We start from the raw sequence: 17,426 nt of genomic DNA on the forward strand, positions 1-17,426 counted from the left end.
AACAACTAGACATACAACACCATGCCTTTATTTAATTCCTAATCTACTGCCAGATGTAGTCAACAGTAGCAAACACATCTGGTATGTGAAGCAGACAAAGAATCCAAGGCAGCAAGCTGGCAGATTCGTTAACACACCAGGTAAAATGCTTAGTGGTATTTTCTCTGTCTTTACATTCTGAGTTCAAATTCCACTGAGATCAACTTTGCCTTTCATCCTTTCGGGGTCGATAAATTAAGTACCAGTTGCATACTGGGGTTGATCTAATCAACTGGCCCCCTCCCCAAAATGTTGGGCCTTGTGCCTAAAATAGAAAAAAAAAGAATCCAGCAACAACTGATAGTGCCATGCCAACATACAATGAAAGTGTATGATAAAGAAACAAATATTTTGAAATAATGTGTTTAACCCTTTCGTTACCAACCCGGCTGAAACTGGCTCTGGCTCTTTAGTACAAATGTCTGGTTTTCAAAAGTTCTGAATTAAAACCTTCCACCAAACCTTAGTCACAATTTATGTCCCTAACTCTAACTTAATGATAATGATGTTATTTTACTTAATTCTTTGTTATATTTAAAATAATTGGAAGAAACACTGAGCATCTCAAAATAAATTCAGTAACGAAAGGGTTAAGACAATTATTATTACCAACATTAGAATATAAAATACCTAAAAAAATATATAAAATATAAAAAACAAAACTTATACATGAATATAATTTATTGGTATTGCTAAAAAATAAGAGGCAAAATATTAATGGTAAGACTTGGTAGAGTGTTAGGAAAATACATTTTATTTCTGTCACAAAATAACTGAGTAATTTTGGAAAAGTAATATTTAAAGTTACCAGAAACTAGTGCAAAGTAAGTCAGTAAGATTTGTTGTGTGAGATATTGATATTTAAAGAACACATTGAATAGATGAACGGCTGTTAACAGGATTCTGTAGTGATTTAAAACAGGTTGTTATGTAGCTGCTTCTGAGACTTCAACATCTGCCGATTCTGTGTGAGAGTTGATAATATCACACTGTATCATCTGATCAGTTTGTGGGAAAACAATTGGTGATGTAGAAGCATCGACAACATTCTGTTGAAAATCTGTCTGAGTTTGAGCATCGATTCGTGGTGAGGATAAAGGAGTTAAATACTGAAGCAGTAAAACAGAGATATATTAATAAAAATCATGAAACAACAGGTGCAGGAGTGGCTGTGTGGTAAGTAGCTTGCTAACCAACTACATGGTTCCAGGTTCAGTCCCACTGCGTGGCATCTTGGGCAACTGTCTTCTGCTATAACCCCGGGCCGACCAATCCTTGTGAGTGGATTTGGTAGACGGAAACTGAAAGAAGCCTGTCATATATATGTATATATATATATATTTATTTTATAGAAGGAGCTTCTACAGGACTAGAACTGTTTCATTCAGATGAAATCTTCAGGAAGCTTCCTGAAGATTTCATCTGAATGAAACAGTTCTAGTCCTGTAGAAGCTCCTTCTATAAAATAAATTACTTTACTCTGCTATGTATTGAGTACCTTATTTACTGTGGTTAACCCCGACTCAACCCGGGACCTACATTATATATATATATATATATATATATATATATATGTATATGTGTGTGTGTATATGTTTGTGTGTCTGTGTTTGTCCCCCTAGTATTGCTTGACAACCGATGCTAGTGTGTTTACGTCCCCGTCACTTAGCGGTTCAGCAAAAAGAGACCGACAGAATAAGTACTGGGCTTACAAAGAATAAGTCCCGGGGTCGATTTGCTCGACTAAAGGCGGTGCTCCAGCATGGCCGCAGTCAAATGACTGAAACAAGTAAAAGAGTAAAAGAGTAACACAAAACAAAACAGACACTGACATATTTTGTAGCAGCAATTCTAAATAACTAAAAAGCATTAAAAGAATAAGTAATTCTATACAAGTTGTATCTAATCAATAAGAACAGAAATTGATGCTGATGTTTACAAAGAAATCAATCTTATTTCATAATTGCAGTCAGCTTTAATGTAGAATATAAAACAGGAATTCTCTTTAAGATACACCAGTTGCATCAACACATGATAAAAATACCCTGACAGAGATTTGAATTAATTTATAAATTCAAGTACATATTTATATATATACTGAAATATATTTAACCATTGACTGGCCTCCGTGCTGTGGGCACGTAACAAACACCATCCGATCGTGGCCGTCTGCCAGCCTCGTCTGGCACCTGTGTTGGTGGCACATAAAAAACACCATCCGAGCGTGGCCGTCCACCAGCCTCGTCTGGCACCTGTGTCGGTGGCACATAAAATCACCCACTACACTCTCGGAGTGGTTGGCATTAGGAAGGGCATCCAGCTGTAGAAACACTGCCAGATCTGACTGGCCTGGTGCAGCCTTCTGGCTCCCCAGACCCCAGTTGAACCGTCCAACCCATGCTAGCATGGAAAGCGGACGTTAAACGATGATGATGATGATTTCTTATAAATAGATGTAGTTGTCTGCAAGGATACAGAAATTTCATTTTCCTGGTACCAAGACAGGCAATAGATTTTTCAGAAATGGTGGAGCATCAGACAAAATACCTTAAAATGTTTAATCAAACTACTTCAAATTCTTATTTTAAGTCCTGCAAAATTTGCCTTTGTTTTTACATTCTACTGAGGTCAATTATAAAACGTACCAGCTGAGTGGTGGGATCAATATGTTTGATTGGGCCAATCCTGATCAATTTCTGGTTTTATTACCTCATTAGAAATCATTACTGTCATAGTCATCCCTGTCACCTGCACAGCTGCCATTATAGATATTGTCATCATAATTATCATCATCTTTACTAGAATGGCAGGTTGGCAGAATAATTAGAGCACCAGAATAAATGCCTTGTCATACTACTTCTAGCTCTTTACATTCTAAGTTCTAATCTTGCTGGAGTCAAATTGCCTTTCATCCTTTCTGGGTCAATAAAACAAGAACCATTTGAATACTGAGGTTGATGTAATTGATTTACTCCCTGCCCCAAATCTGATGGCTTTGTACCATAATTCAAAACCATTATTATTATTATTATTATTATTATTATTATTATTATTATCATTATTATTATTATTATTATTATTATTCATCATTTAGCGTCCGCTTTCCATGCTAGCATGGGTTGGACGGGTCAACTGGGGTCTGTGAAGCTGGAAGGCTTCGTCAGGCCCAGTCAGATCTGGCAGTGTTTCTAAGGCTGGATGCCCTTCCTAACGCCAACCACTCCGTGAGTGTAGTGGGTGTTTTTTACATGCCACCTGCACAGGTGCCAGACAGAGCTGGCAAATGGCCACGAACGGACGATGCTTTTACGTGTCACCGGCATGGGGCCAGGCGATGCTGGCAACGAACACGAACAGATGGTGCTTTTACGTGCCACCGACACGGGGCCAGACAGAGCTGGCAAACGGCCACGAACGGACGATGCTTTTACGTGTCACCAGCACGGGGCCAGGCGAGGCTGGCAACGAACACGAACGGATGGTGCTTTTACATGCCACCGACACGGGTGCCAGACAGAGCTGGCAAACGGCCTCAAGCGAATGGTGCTTTTACGTATCACCGACACGGGTGCCAGACGAGGCTGGCAGCGGACACGAACATTATTATTATTATTATTATTATTATTATTATTTAACTTTTTAGAGCTCTCGGTCCTACTTGCTCTGGTTGATTCTGTGAGAACAGACAGCAATCTATTGCAGTAGGAGCAGTCCGCCCTGGGCAGCACTTTTCATCCTGTTGTAGGCTATTGCTGCAGGCAATATGAGATTTTTGTGGGGTCCAGGGGTGGCAAACGGAAGGGCTCCTCCGGCAACACACACTCTAGCTAAGCTAGTGCCTTTAGGTAACATTTTAGGTGTTGTGCCAAGAGCACCAATTACTACAGGAATAATTATATTCTTAGTCTTCCACAGTCTCTTCAGCTCTCGGGCTAGATCCGGATATTTCTTGATTTTTTTCAATTTCTTTAATATTGACTCTGTTATCATAGGGAATTACAAAATCTATAATCTATGTATTTATTTAGTCCCTTATTATCATATCTGGTCTTCTTGTTTCAATAGTATAGTCAGTCTTTATGGGGAAGCCCCCTAAGACCTTGTAATTCTCAGCTTCTGCTTTGTCTTCATACCACTTTTCTGTTATTTTGAAGTTACACTCATCAGCTAACGCCCCAACGCACTCTTTTACCTACAGTTACAGCTGCACTTATACTCTTTTTGTGCTGATATACCACACACACTCAATAGATAATTGATACTTTCATCATCATCATCATCATCATCATCATAATCATCACCATCATTATTCTCAGTAGTACACTGTCACATCATCAAATACTGATTCTTTGTACCCTATTTCTGGCAGTAACATTTGTTGGTTTCCTCTCAAAAGCCTTTCTTTAACCCTTTCATTACCAACCCGGCTGAAACCGGCTCTGGCTCTGAGTACAAATATCCTGTTTTTGTAAGTTTTGAATTAAAATCTTCCACCAAACCTTAGTCACAATTTATGTTCCTAACACTAGCTTAATGATAAATGTTATTTTACTAAATTCTTTGTTATATTTAAAACTAATTGAAAGGACAACAGAGCATCTCAAAATAAATGCAGAAATGAAATGGTTAAACTACATGTAGGCATCATGTGGCAATTATTATTTTTTTTCCATTTTTTTCTTAAACACCGGAATATGAAGATGATGCAAGTGAGAGGTACCAACAGTTTTAATCAGTGTAACAGCAGTAATAAAGCAATTAGCAGAATCATTAAAGCACCAGACAAAATGCCTAGAGTATTTAGCTACAACCACTCTGAGTTCAAAATCTTGCTAAGGGCCAGCTTTGTTCTTCATCCTTCTGGGCTCAAGAAACTAATGTACCTGTCAATTATAGGGGTTAATTTGCATTCTTATTATGCATTATAGATGTGAATGGAATTATAATAGGACTTAGAATAAGATTTAAATAGACAACATTGAACAGATGTAGAACTAGAAAAAGTTAGCAGTTATGTAGGTTTTAATCTTCATGTCAAAGACATTGTAATTGTAATAGATTATATACAATCTTTTATGTAAAATTGAGTGTCTGACATCTGGTTTCAACTGTCGCCAATTTTAAAGACATTTTCAAATTATTGGTCATTTGAAATCTTGTTATTTTGACAGTTTCAGCATATACCTATGTCTCCAGAACCACTTTCTGGGATAACTGACGTGAATTAAGAACTCAGAAAGCTGAACATTCAATTTCATTTCCATTTCACTCGTAATAAACAACTAGAATTAGCTGTTATACTTTCCATTTTTGCTATGGTGATGTACATCATACCAAAACTCAATCACAATCCTCTACTACTACTACTACTACTACTACTACTACTACTACTACTACTACTACTACTAATAATAATAATAATAATAATAATAATAATAATAATTTACTCCAGTGTCACTTTGATGGCATGCACTGCTCACTCACTCAATAATAATAATAATAATGATAATAATAATAACAATAATTCTAAATACTCAAGACAGAGCTGAATGCAAGAAACAGGTTTGAAGTAATCAGTACACTTTAGCCATACCAGTTGTGACTTACAGTTTCAATATCATTAACTGGTCAATTACTGAAATATGTAATCTTGACAGAAAAATATGAAAATTATTGATAATGCATAGAATGCACCATCTTAAGGCAGATATAGAACGACTTTATCTTCTAAGAAAAGAGGGAGGCCATGGACTTTTACAACTGGAATTAACAATGAAGATTGCCACAATTGGCCTAGACACCTACCTGAAAAACTCTGATGACTGGATGTTAAAACTTGTCTCAAAACATGAAAACAAGAAAGCATCATACTCAGTAACAAAACAAGCAAAGGGATATCTAAGTGGAATTCCAAATACAACAAATTTCAGAATTAGACATGCTAGAAACAAGCACAGAAAAAGCTAAGCATATGAAAACCTGTGCTAAAACTGCTGCCTTAGATATTCTTACTGATAAATGGTAAGAAAAACCTCTCAATGGCAAATACCCAAAGAGAGCTAATAGTGTTGATGTTGACAGAGCCCTTACCTATCAATGGTTAGTGGCTTCTGGCTTAAAATCAGAAACAGAAGGGTTTATCATAGCAGCCCAAGATCAATGCCTACCTACAAGAAACTACCAGGCCAACATATTGAAGAATGGCAGCAGCCCAACATGTCGTGTATGTCAACAACAAAATGAAACCATTGATCATATTGTCTCCATGTGCAGTCTCCTTGTGCCTACAGAGTATCTCAAAAGGCATGTTAGAGCAGCACAATATATTCGCTGGGTAATTTGCAAAAATCTGAACTTGCTGCATGATAAAAACTGGTGGGAACACAAACCATCTCCAAGTGCTTGAAAATGACCGCATCTCACTCCTCTGGAACTTCACCATTCAAACTAACAGAAAGATAGATGCAAATAGGCCAGACATTATATTGAAAGACTTCAGACAAAAATTATGCCTCCCCATTGATATGACAGTCCCAATCAATATAAATGTATTTGTCAAGATCTACCAAAAACTCAGCAAGTATAAAGATCTTGAAATAGAAATTGGCAAAATGTGGAACCTCAAGACTAAAACAATACCTGTTGTCATAGGTGCCCCAGGAATGTTAGCAAAAGTGGCTGATTGCTACCTAGCTTAGATACCAGGAAACCCCAAAATGGCAGAAATTCAAAAGATAGTGCTCATGGGAACTGCCCATATCCTACATAAAATGCTGTTTATGTAATCTCAAATTTTAAAACAAACTTATAATTTTCTTATGGTTTCTTAAACATTCTTTAGAACAACACTATGTACAAAACCAAATATATGACACCCTAGGCATAACACCAACATGAAGTTGTCTCTTGAGGTCTCTGGCTGAGACTTGGAGTCCACTTGTACAAATACAAAACAAAAGTCAAACATATAATAATAATGATAATAATAACAATAATAATGATGATGATGATGATGATAACCTCAAAGTTTTGCACAAGGCCAGCACTTTTGGGTGAGGGGGTAAGTCGATTACATTGACCCCAGGGCTCGACTGGTACTTATTTTTCAAGCCCAATAGGATGAAACCTTGATGGAAATTTGAACTCTGACTGTAAAGTCAGACAAAATGCCACTAAGTATTTTTGGCATATTAAAAATTCTTCCACCTTAACAATAATAATAATTCTTTCAAATTTTGGATCAAGGCCAGTAATTTTAAAGGTGGGGTGGGGTAAGTTGATTACATCAGTGCAAGTACTTGACCAGTGCTTTATTTTATCAATCCTTAAAGGATGAAAGGCAAAGTTGACCTTAAAGGCATTTGAACTCAGAAATGCCACCGAATAATAATGATACTGGCTTCAAATTATGGCACAAGGCCAGCATTTTTGAGGGGAGGGAGTTACGCAATGACACTGATCGCAATATTTGACTGGCACTTTATTCTAGCAACCCCAGTACATGACTGGTACTTCATTTTATCAATCCTGGTGGGATGAAAGCAAAGTTGACCCTGGCAGAATATGAACACAGAATATAATGAGTTAAATATACTGGTATTTATTTTGTTGTTTATTTGGATAATAATGAGATCTTATGAAATCATAAGGCCAAAGGTTTGTGGTGGGGTATCAGTTAATTTATGTTGACCCTCTGCTTGACTGGTACAACTACTAATGATATTGGGTTTTTCTTTTATTCTTTTCTTTTATTTTTTCAGTCATTTGAATGTGGCCATTCTGGAGCACCACCTTTAGTTAAGCAAATCAATCACAGGACTTATTCTTTGTAAGCCTAGTACTTATTCTATCAGTGTATTTTGCCGAACCGCTACGTTACGGGGATGTAAACACACCAGCATCGGGTGTCAAGCAATGTTGTTGGGACAAACATATACACACATATACATATAAGTTAGTATAGTTAGAGGTTGGAATAACCATCTAAGGGATAAAAATATCTATTATACTACTAGTTTAATTCCCTATGTTAACCCAGGATGTAAGTCAATTGTTGTTGATCAATCCACTCACAAGGCTTTGGTCGGCCTGAGGCTACAGTAGAAGACACTTGCCTGAGATGCCATGCAGTGGGACTGAATCCAGAACCATGTGGTTGAGAAGCAAGCTTCTTACCACATGGCCACACCAGTGCCTATCCACAGAATAATGAAACAAATGTTAATGCTTTCTACTATAAGCACAAGGCCTAAAATTTTGTTAGAAGGGGACTAGTCAATTACATTGGCCCCAATGCTCACCTGGAACTTATTTTGTCGACCATGGAAGGATGAAAGCCAAGTCAACCTTGCAGAATCTAAACTCAGAACAATGATACTAATGATAATCCTTTCTACTATATAGAACCCAGTGACCAAATGGTATTTATTTCATCGATTTATTTCAAGGGTGGTGGGCTGGCAGAAACGTTAGCATGCCAGGCGAAATTCTTAGCGGTATTTCATCTACCGTTACGTTCAGAGTTCAAATTCCGCCGAGGTCGACTTTGCCTGTCATCCTTTCGGGGTCGATTAAATAAGTACCAGTAACACACTAGGGTCGATATAATCGACTTAATCCGTTTGTCTGTCCTTGTTTGTCCTCTCTGTGTTTAGTCCCTTGTGGGTAGTAAAGAAATAGGTATTTATTTCATTGACTTTGAAAGGATGAAAGGCAAAGCTGACCTTAGCAGATTTTGGACTTAGAGTGTAAAGATGGATGAAAAGGTGTGAAGCATTTTGGCCAGCATGCCAATGCTTCTGCTAGCACCCTGTCTTAATGATACAAATAATAATGATACAAGTTCTATATTACCTCACTCTCTTGACTTTTTGCCTTGAATTCAGAGCTGCACTGATCCTCATAGTTTACTTCTGTTTGGTTAGTTTTGAATTCAGAGCTGCACTGATTCTCATAATTTACTTCTGTTTGGTCAGCTTTCTCTGTAGGCAGCTGGGGATCCGGAGATGTTTCATTTAACTGGAGATGTTCTGTGGTTTTCTCACTTGGTGGTGGAGTACTCAGGAAATTGTAGCTGCCATCTTTTTCTGTGTCCTCCACTTCAGTAGTAGGAATGTGTGAATTAACAGGGCTCAGAGACATCTGAAATATGGAAACAAATATATTCTTAGGATCAGCTTGTTCAAACTATAAAGAAATCAAATAGGTGCAAGTTGTAAGGACTACCAAACACTTGACCAAGAGTTGTAGCATTACTAAATATCTGTTGTACTATTTTCCTGAAGAGGCGTACATAACTTTAATTGCTCCCATCTGGTTGACTGGCATAAAAACAATCACAATCCTTACTTCACAGTCAAATAATCATGGTATGAAGGACTTCCAGCAATAAACAACAATTTTGCCAACAAAAAAATGCATGTATGTATTGCAGTTCTGTACAATAAATAGTCTTACAATAATAAATATCTTGTTCAACCACTCAATGAAAAGATGGACAACATGGGTTTCACCTGACAATCAGACATTCAATTAAGTAATCTATATTATTATCCGTGGAGGCGCAATGGCCCAGTGGTTAGGGCAGCGGACTCGCGGTCGTAGGACCACGGTTTCGATTCCCAGGCCAGGCGTTGTGAGTGTTTATTAAGCGAAAACACCTAAAAGCTCCACGAGGCTCTGGCAGGGGTGTTGAACCCTGCTGTACTCTTTTACCACTCTTTCTCCCACTCTTTCTTCTGTTGGCCTGCTCACTTAGCCAGCAGGGTGGCGTCATTCAGAGGCTAAAACAATGTGAACGCATTGTGACCAACGATGTGTAACAACATCTGATGGTCTGGTCGGTCATGTGATCACATGATATTATTATTCAGGAAACATAAACGCCAAAAACGATTTTTATTTTTACCTTTTTGGATATTTTAATAGTCCCACCAAACAGACAAAAGAAAATGATGAAAGCAAAGTGATATGGTGCAAATAAAACTGTTGATGTGAAAGTTTGAAATAAAGGTAAAAAAACTTAAGACAGATAAGACAGAAGGGACAACAAACAAATAAAGAAACCGTTAACTTAGAAATAAATGGCAAGCCTACCATGGCTGTCCATGGTATATGACAAAGGCAAAAAGTTAGAAGAGAAATGCTGAACAACCCAGATGATATTGTTAAAGTGAATGATTTGAATTATTGAACAAAGCAGTTAGAATAGTTAGTAAAATGTAAATGAATGAAATCTCAAGGATCTCTAACCGTGGAGGGAATCATGGAAGAGGAAGACCCGGGAAGACATGGGACGAGGTAGTAAAGTATGACCTTTGGATGTTGAGTCTCACAGAGATAAGTGACTGAGACTTTTGGCAATTTGCTGTGCTTGAGAAGACATGTCTAGCTAAGTGAATTTGTAGTTGTGGTAAGTGCCGGTGATACTAAAAGGCACCTGTGTTGGTGGCATGTAAAAGGCAGCTATGCTGCTGACATAAAAGGTACCCAATACACTCTGCAGAATGGTTGGTGTTAGGAAGGGCATCCAGCCATAGAAACCATGCCAAAACAGATTGGAGCCTGGTGCAGCTCTCCGGCTTACCAGTTCCAGTCAAACCATCTAACCCATGCCAGCATGGAAAACGGATGCTAAATGAAATGATGATGAAAATAGAACCATTAGAAGCTAACTTCACCCATTGCAAGTAATTTCATGAAGTGGAGGAGAAGAGCAGAAAAATATAGATTGCAATTAAAGATAAAGCTGGAAAAATCATCTCACACAATATCTAAACTCTGAGTCGCCCAACAACCATTAAGCATTTTGAGAAATCCTGGACAGGTCAGCTAATATGGAGCATAGGTCATTGAGAAATTTTCTCCACTGTTCTTAACACTGGGCCAACTTCTGGGCCACACCCTCAGAATGGGAATCATCCACTCAAGGAAGATATTCTTCTCCCAGGTCTTGCTGGTTTTGAATTGTCATTGATGCTCCCGACACTTCGCTTTTTTTTATGAGTAGAGGTCAAGGTTGACCATCATTCTGTACATGTATGTGCAGGGCTATACTTTTTTTTATGAAGATTGATAGTTGCCCACACATACAAGTCTCAAGATACAGCTTGGCATTAGTTTTGCTGCAAAATGTAAAGAATGTGAAGAGCTGACAGAATGTAAAGTGCTGGATCTTTACACAAAGAATCTTGCTCAACTCTCAACTAGCTCTATCCATCCACTGTTTTGGATTGGTATTTTTCTAGTGACCCTGAAGGTATGACAGGCAAAGCTGACCCTGATTGAATTTGAACTCAGAGTGCAGAGAGAGCCAGAACAAATAACACGAGGCACTCTGTCCCACACTCGAATGACTCTGCCAGTTTGCTTCCTTGATATTCCTAACGAAAACAATCTATGCTAGGAATATTACAAGACAGGCACTGAAATACTTCCATTAGTAAAGCTCTTCAGATGACAGATAGTCTTCAGACAGACAGATAGCTAGATATTGAGGACACTAAAGAGAAAGTTCTTATAAGCCAGTTCAAAAAATGGTGTAATGAAAGCAGTGATGATGACAATTATCATCTTTTCTCAAGATCATTAATAAGAGGAGGATTAAATGAACTTATTAGAAGATCTAAGGGATTTAAGTGGTGGATTAACAACAGCAACTGTCTCTTGTCTCCTACAGTTGATGATAAATTTCTGAAGAAGGATATTGATCAGATTGATCAGTTGAATAGAGATTAAATAGTTAGCCAACCATTTAGACTATTAAATTGACGGTATGGCTTATAATGAAAAATATCATAACAACTTACCATATTACTGTCTATTTCTAAAAATAATGGTTTCACTTTGTTGAAGACCTCTTCACTAAATTTTGACTGAGACACTATTTGACATGTAAGACTGTTTGTATAAAACTGAGAAACAGTTGAGTTCTCAGGTGCATTTGACGGGCTGATACAACTGTCCATGTGCTGCTTGTCTTTTGTGCAGGGGTCCAACTGAAATGAAATTTTAGAAAAAGGCTCTGCTGAGACCAAATGTTGTTGTTGTAATCAATGTCATCACTGCCCTCACCATTATTGCTGTCATCGTAGCCATCATTTCCTCAGCATTACTGTCATCATCATAATCATCATCACCACCATCATCTTTGTCATCGTCCCCCCCCCCCGCCACCACCTCAGATTTTGGGGAGAAGGAAAAATTCCCTTGCAGGTACTCCAATACTTATATTCATAGTGTGATTGGTCAATATGCCAGATGTGACATTAGGCTTAGACACTAGTACCTATAAACTCTTTTTGAACTCTGAACAAGAGGCTGGCATATATTGATTACAAATTTTGGTACAGGGCTAGGGATTTTTTAGAGAAAAGGAAGTTGATTACATCACCCTCAGTGTCCAACAGGTACTTATTTTATCAACCCCCAAAAGTATAAAAGGCAATGTCAACCATGGCGGAATTTGAACTCAGAACATAAAGATAAATGAAATACTGCTAAGCATTTTGCCCAGCTTGCCAATGATTCTGCCAGCTCACCACCTTAAGGGTGGCATATATTAATACAAGTTCTGTCATCCAGCCATAGTTTTCAGGAACTTGGTCAAAGGGGTTAGCAAAAGAACATTCCACCTATCTTCGAGGAGATTTTTGATATGGTAGTCCTGCACTACAATAAGGCCCAGGCCTCCTGTGGTTTTATGGATTAGATTAAGTATATGCCTGATCCTAACTCCACCAAGAAAAAATATGCCACAATAAAGTCGTTGTTCACATCCTCATTTGACCTGAACATAAAAACTTATGTAGGTAAGATCTTCATTAGTTTAGTTGATAAGCACTACCCCCAAACACATAAATACTGGAAAATATGTAACAAACAAACCTTGAGGGTCACTTTTAGCTGCACTTGTAGCATCAAAAAAATATAACTAAGTAGGTCCCAGTTTGAAACAAAGGCAAGCTACTCAGACAGAAGTAATGCCACATGTCCATGTAACAACTATTACGATACAGAAACCATTGTGTATGAGGCAAAGGTGGTCTCAGAGGATCCAAATGGTGCAACAGACATCCAAAAATATCTATGTGCAACCGAAGGTCCCTCCAGGACCAAATTCAACAATCACAAGTCCTTGATTAACACTTAGGGGAAATGAAATGTCACATCCCTAGCATGGGTATTGAAGGAAAACATCAAATGGAGGAGAGTGGAAAAGTGTAAACTTTCCTTTAATAGTAGTAAGAAGTACAGGCTCTGCTTTGCTGAGAAAAAAATTCATATTAAAACTTTCTCCAGCTGGGCACCTATTTTAATTATAAGAGTGAGATATTCTAATCCTACTCTCATGAAGACAGATTTGTGCTAGCATACTGGTTAATCACACCATGAATATAAGCAGTGAGTAACCCATAAAGGTTTATTTTTCCTCACCAAAATCTGAAGAAATAATATATACCTTGCTACACCCAACTGTGGTGTGTGTGTGTGTGTGTGTGTGTGTGTGTGTATACACATATATACATATACATGACCACACATATCAAAATTAACTTCCCTTACCATCTCCCACCCCTATGCTCTACGTCTGTAACCTCTGCCACCTTCACCCCAGTTTATAGCTTTATGCATGCCATGTTGTGTGAATGGTATTGCAAAGTTTGCAATAACTGTTTCCAGTTTTCTTAATACTAAGAATTCTGGAATTCCTCCAGATATACATGGGAGATTTAACTCTTTCAGAGATACCTCGATAAAAATGTAACAACCGAATGAGAGGGGTTTATGGTTATTGACCACACCAATATGAAAAGATCAGGCTAACATTTTATGGCTAATGGTCAATCAGGTGTAAAAGATAGAACAGTACATATATTTCATGTTAACTGAGAGCAATAAATAACTGATATTTTACACTATATGACACAACAAATAAGAGAAGTCGTGTAAGTGCAACAATACCAGGCTGCATTCAATGTAATAAATTAGTTGTAATATTGAGATAATCCAGTCAGTCCTGTTAGAGCAATATCATAGACGGAGTTTGGCATGGAGAAGATAAACGATATTGGCCTCACTTTGAGATGAATGAAGGAAAGAAAACTACAAAGGACAAGTGTTGAATGTTGACCATTTTGTAGATTTATCCGACATATGCTGTGCTAAGATTGAAAGCTGTAATGATGATGATGATGTCGATGATGGTGATGGTGGTGGTGGTGGTGATGGTTTTGGTGGTGGCGATGGCAACAGCGATGTCAAATTAGAATGCAAGTAATTTCAACGGAATGACATGTATGATATTATGACATTCTGTTGAATAAAACATTATTGTTTTAGTGGTTAATGAGGAAAATATTCATAGATTCATAGGAGATGAAGATGTGATTACTACAGCTAGAGACTTTTGTGTTCATCGGAAGAAAACAATCAGACTTCAATGACAGTAGACATGCTGCTTACAAAAAAAAACCCACCAAAACAAAACTGAATGAGAATCAAAGAGCCTTGAGTAATCTACAGTTTACAGATGCAAATAATATGATAATATGGAATACAGTTTTTAAAAAAAAAGTAACAAACAAAAAACACAAATACTATGAATCCATTGAGAAACATTAACTTATGTAAATGTAAAAATGAAAGTCAGTTCAATCCTGCATTGGGGTGAAAACTGCGGAGTAAAAAGATTTTAAATGTTTTAAGATGTAAATCTATAATTTAACAATGGTGGTAGGCAGAGAGGAAATTGTTGCTATTTTTTTTTTTTTTGCCCTAGATCAATTCTGATCAATTATGCTTATCATCAAAGGTGTTCCAGCCATTGCCATCCCATCTGGTTTTTTCTTTTTGTCTTTGTTCTCCAGACAAACTGTATCCAGGACAGCAGTACTTGATATGCCCTTTCCAATTTTTTTTTTTTTTCAAAGATAGGTAGGATATGATCTGAAGGATATTTAGCTGCTATTTCTAGCAGGTCTAGGGTCTATCTATTACCTTTTACTTGTTTCAGTCATCTGGCCATGCCGGGACACCACATTGAAGTGTTTAGTCAAACAAATCAACCCCAATACTTATTTTTTTCTAAGCCTGGTACTTATTCTATCAATCTCTTCTGGCTGAACCACTAAGTTGCAGGGATGTAAACAAATCAACAACAGGTGTCAAGTGGTAGTGAAGGAGAAATGAACACACAAAGGCATGCACACACACACACACACACACACACACACACACATGCTGTGACTTCGAAGACCCGACAAATGAAGTGAGTTCATGGCTCGCAGGATGGCCTGCTGTGCTAACCTTGGATCATAGAGTGACCCAGTTCTTGAGGAGATCTGTTGAGTCAAGTTCATCAACATCAAAAAATTTGAATGGAAATTGTAGTTAAGACACCTGTGCCGGTGACACATAAAAGCACCGTTCGAGAGTGGCTCTTACTAGCGTCGCCTGACTGGCGTCCGTGTCGGTGACACGTAAAAGCACCAACCGATCGTGGCTGTTTGCCAGCCTGCTCTGGCTCCTATGCCAGTGGCACGTAAAAAAACAGCCACTACACTCATGGAGTGATTGGCGTTAGGAAGGGCATCCAGCTGTAGAAACACTGCCAAATTAGACTGGAGCCTAGTGCAGCCTTCATGGCTTACCAGACCCCGGTCGAACCGTCCAACCCATGCTAGCATGGAAAACGGACGTTAAATGATGATGATGATGATTTATAAATAGTGTGTGTGTGTGTATGATGGGTTTCTTTCAGTTTCTATCCACCAAGTTCACTCACAAGACTTTGGTTATTCTGGGGCTATAGCAGAAGGCAATGTCCAAGGTGCCACACTTGGACTGAACCTAAAACCATGTGGTTGGAAAGCAAGCTTTTTACCACACAACCATGCCTGCACCTACATATGCAGCCAGGTTCTCTCATTTGCTTGTTATTAGTGGTGGTGGTGGCATCAGTAGCAGTGGTAGTAGTACTGGAGGTGGTATTAGTATTTTCTATGTTGTTGTTTAGTCTCAACCAGTAGAAAGATCATAAAAGCCTAGCTGTGATCATTTAATTGTTTGTTTTTCAGACATTAGTGTGTCTGACTAAATTATCTAGTTAATATATTCTGTTTTTAAGACAATACAATGTAATTTGAGGGAAATTTGGCTGTTATTTCTAGCAGATTCAGTAACCACATAGAAGATATCTTGTTGAGAATATTATACATAACATGTAGCAAATAAATGTCAGATGATCTTTCTTAATTAGACTCAGTGATCTGGTGACAAAGTATATGGTAAGTAATGTGGAGTACAATCACCATCATCATCATCATCACCATCACCCTCCTCCTCCTCCTCCTCATCATCATCATCAGTGTCATCATTGTTGTCATCATCTAATGTCTGCTTTCCATGCTGGCATGGGTTGGATGGTTTGACAGGAGCTGGTCAGGTGGAGAGCTGCCCAAGCTGCAATTGTCTATTTTGGCATGGTTTCTACAGTTGGATGCCCTCCTTCCTAACGCCAATGACTAAACAGAGTGTACTGGGTGCTTTATATGTGACACTGGCACAGGTCCTTTATATGTGACACTGGCACAGATCCTTTATATGTGGCACTTGCATGGGTGCTTTTCATGTGACGCCGGCTCAGGTGCTTTTTACGTGACACTGAAACTGGTGCTTTTTACATGGCACTAGCACACCCATGAACCTGTAAAACAAGGATCTCTTGGTTGGCAAAAAGACATGCCTGTATGTATGGACAGCCAAGCTCACCTCAAACTTATAGAAGACAGCAACTATCATCATCATCATCATCATTGTTAAACATCCGCTTTCCATGCTGATATGGGTTGGACGGTTTGACTGAGGTTTGGCAAGCCAGTGGGCTGCACCAAGCACCAATCTGATCTGGCAATGTTTCTACACCTGGATGCTCTTCCTAACGCCAACCACTCTGAGAGTGCAGCGGGTGCTTTTTATGCACCACTGGCACAGGAGCCAGTCAGGGGTGAACTGGCATTGACCATGTTTGGATGGTGCTTTTTACATGCCACCAGCAAGGGAGTCAGACAGGAGGTACTGGCATCAATCACCTTCGGATAGTGTTTTTATGTGCCACCAGCATGGGAGTCAGTTGGGGGCACTGGCATCAGCCACATTCGGATGGTGTTTTTTTACATGCCACCAGCACAGGAGCCAGTCATGGGGCACTGGTATCGACCACGTTCAGATGTTGCTTTTTATGAGCCACTGGCATGAAAGCCAGTCTGGGGCACTGGCATCATTAGAAAGTACAAAAGGCGGCGAGCTGGCAGAATCATTAGTACGTGGGGTGAAATGCTTAGCGGCATTTTATCTGCCATTATGTTCTGAGTTCAAATTCCGCTGCG

The 17,426-nt window shown here is 38.6% G+C and overlaps 1 protein-coding gene across 3 annotated transcripts in view; it reads right to left on the bottom strand.

The window, feature by feature from the left end:
* Window positions 1–786: 786 nt before the first annotated feature.
* Window positions 787–17,426, bottom strand: part of LOC118762852 — a 149,557-nt gene continuing 132,917 nt past the window's right edge. For 2 of the 3 annotated variants that reach the window (XM_036501715.1, XM_036501713.1), the window contains 3 exons: window positions 11,847–12,035; window positions 8,893–9,180; window positions 787–1,148 (listed from right to left, as the gene is read on the bottom strand). In XM_036501715.1, the coding sequence (XP_036357608.1) occupies window positions 966–1,148; window positions 8,893–9,180; window positions 11,847–12,035 (660 nt within the window). In that variant the 3' untranslated portion in view covers window positions 787–965. The remainder of the gene's footprint in view (window positions 1,149–8,892; window positions 9,181–11,846; window positions 12,036–17,426) is intronic. The other variant, XM_036501714.1, reaches the window with a different exon arrangement.

The sequence above is a fragment of the Octopus sinensis genome, linkage group LG4, assembly GCF_006345805.1.
Source record: "Octopus sinensis linkage group LG4, ASM634580v1, whole genome shotgun sequence".
Taxonomy (NCBI): Eukaryota; Metazoa; Mollusca; class Cephalopoda; order Octopoda; family Octopodidae; genus Octopus; species Octopus sinensis.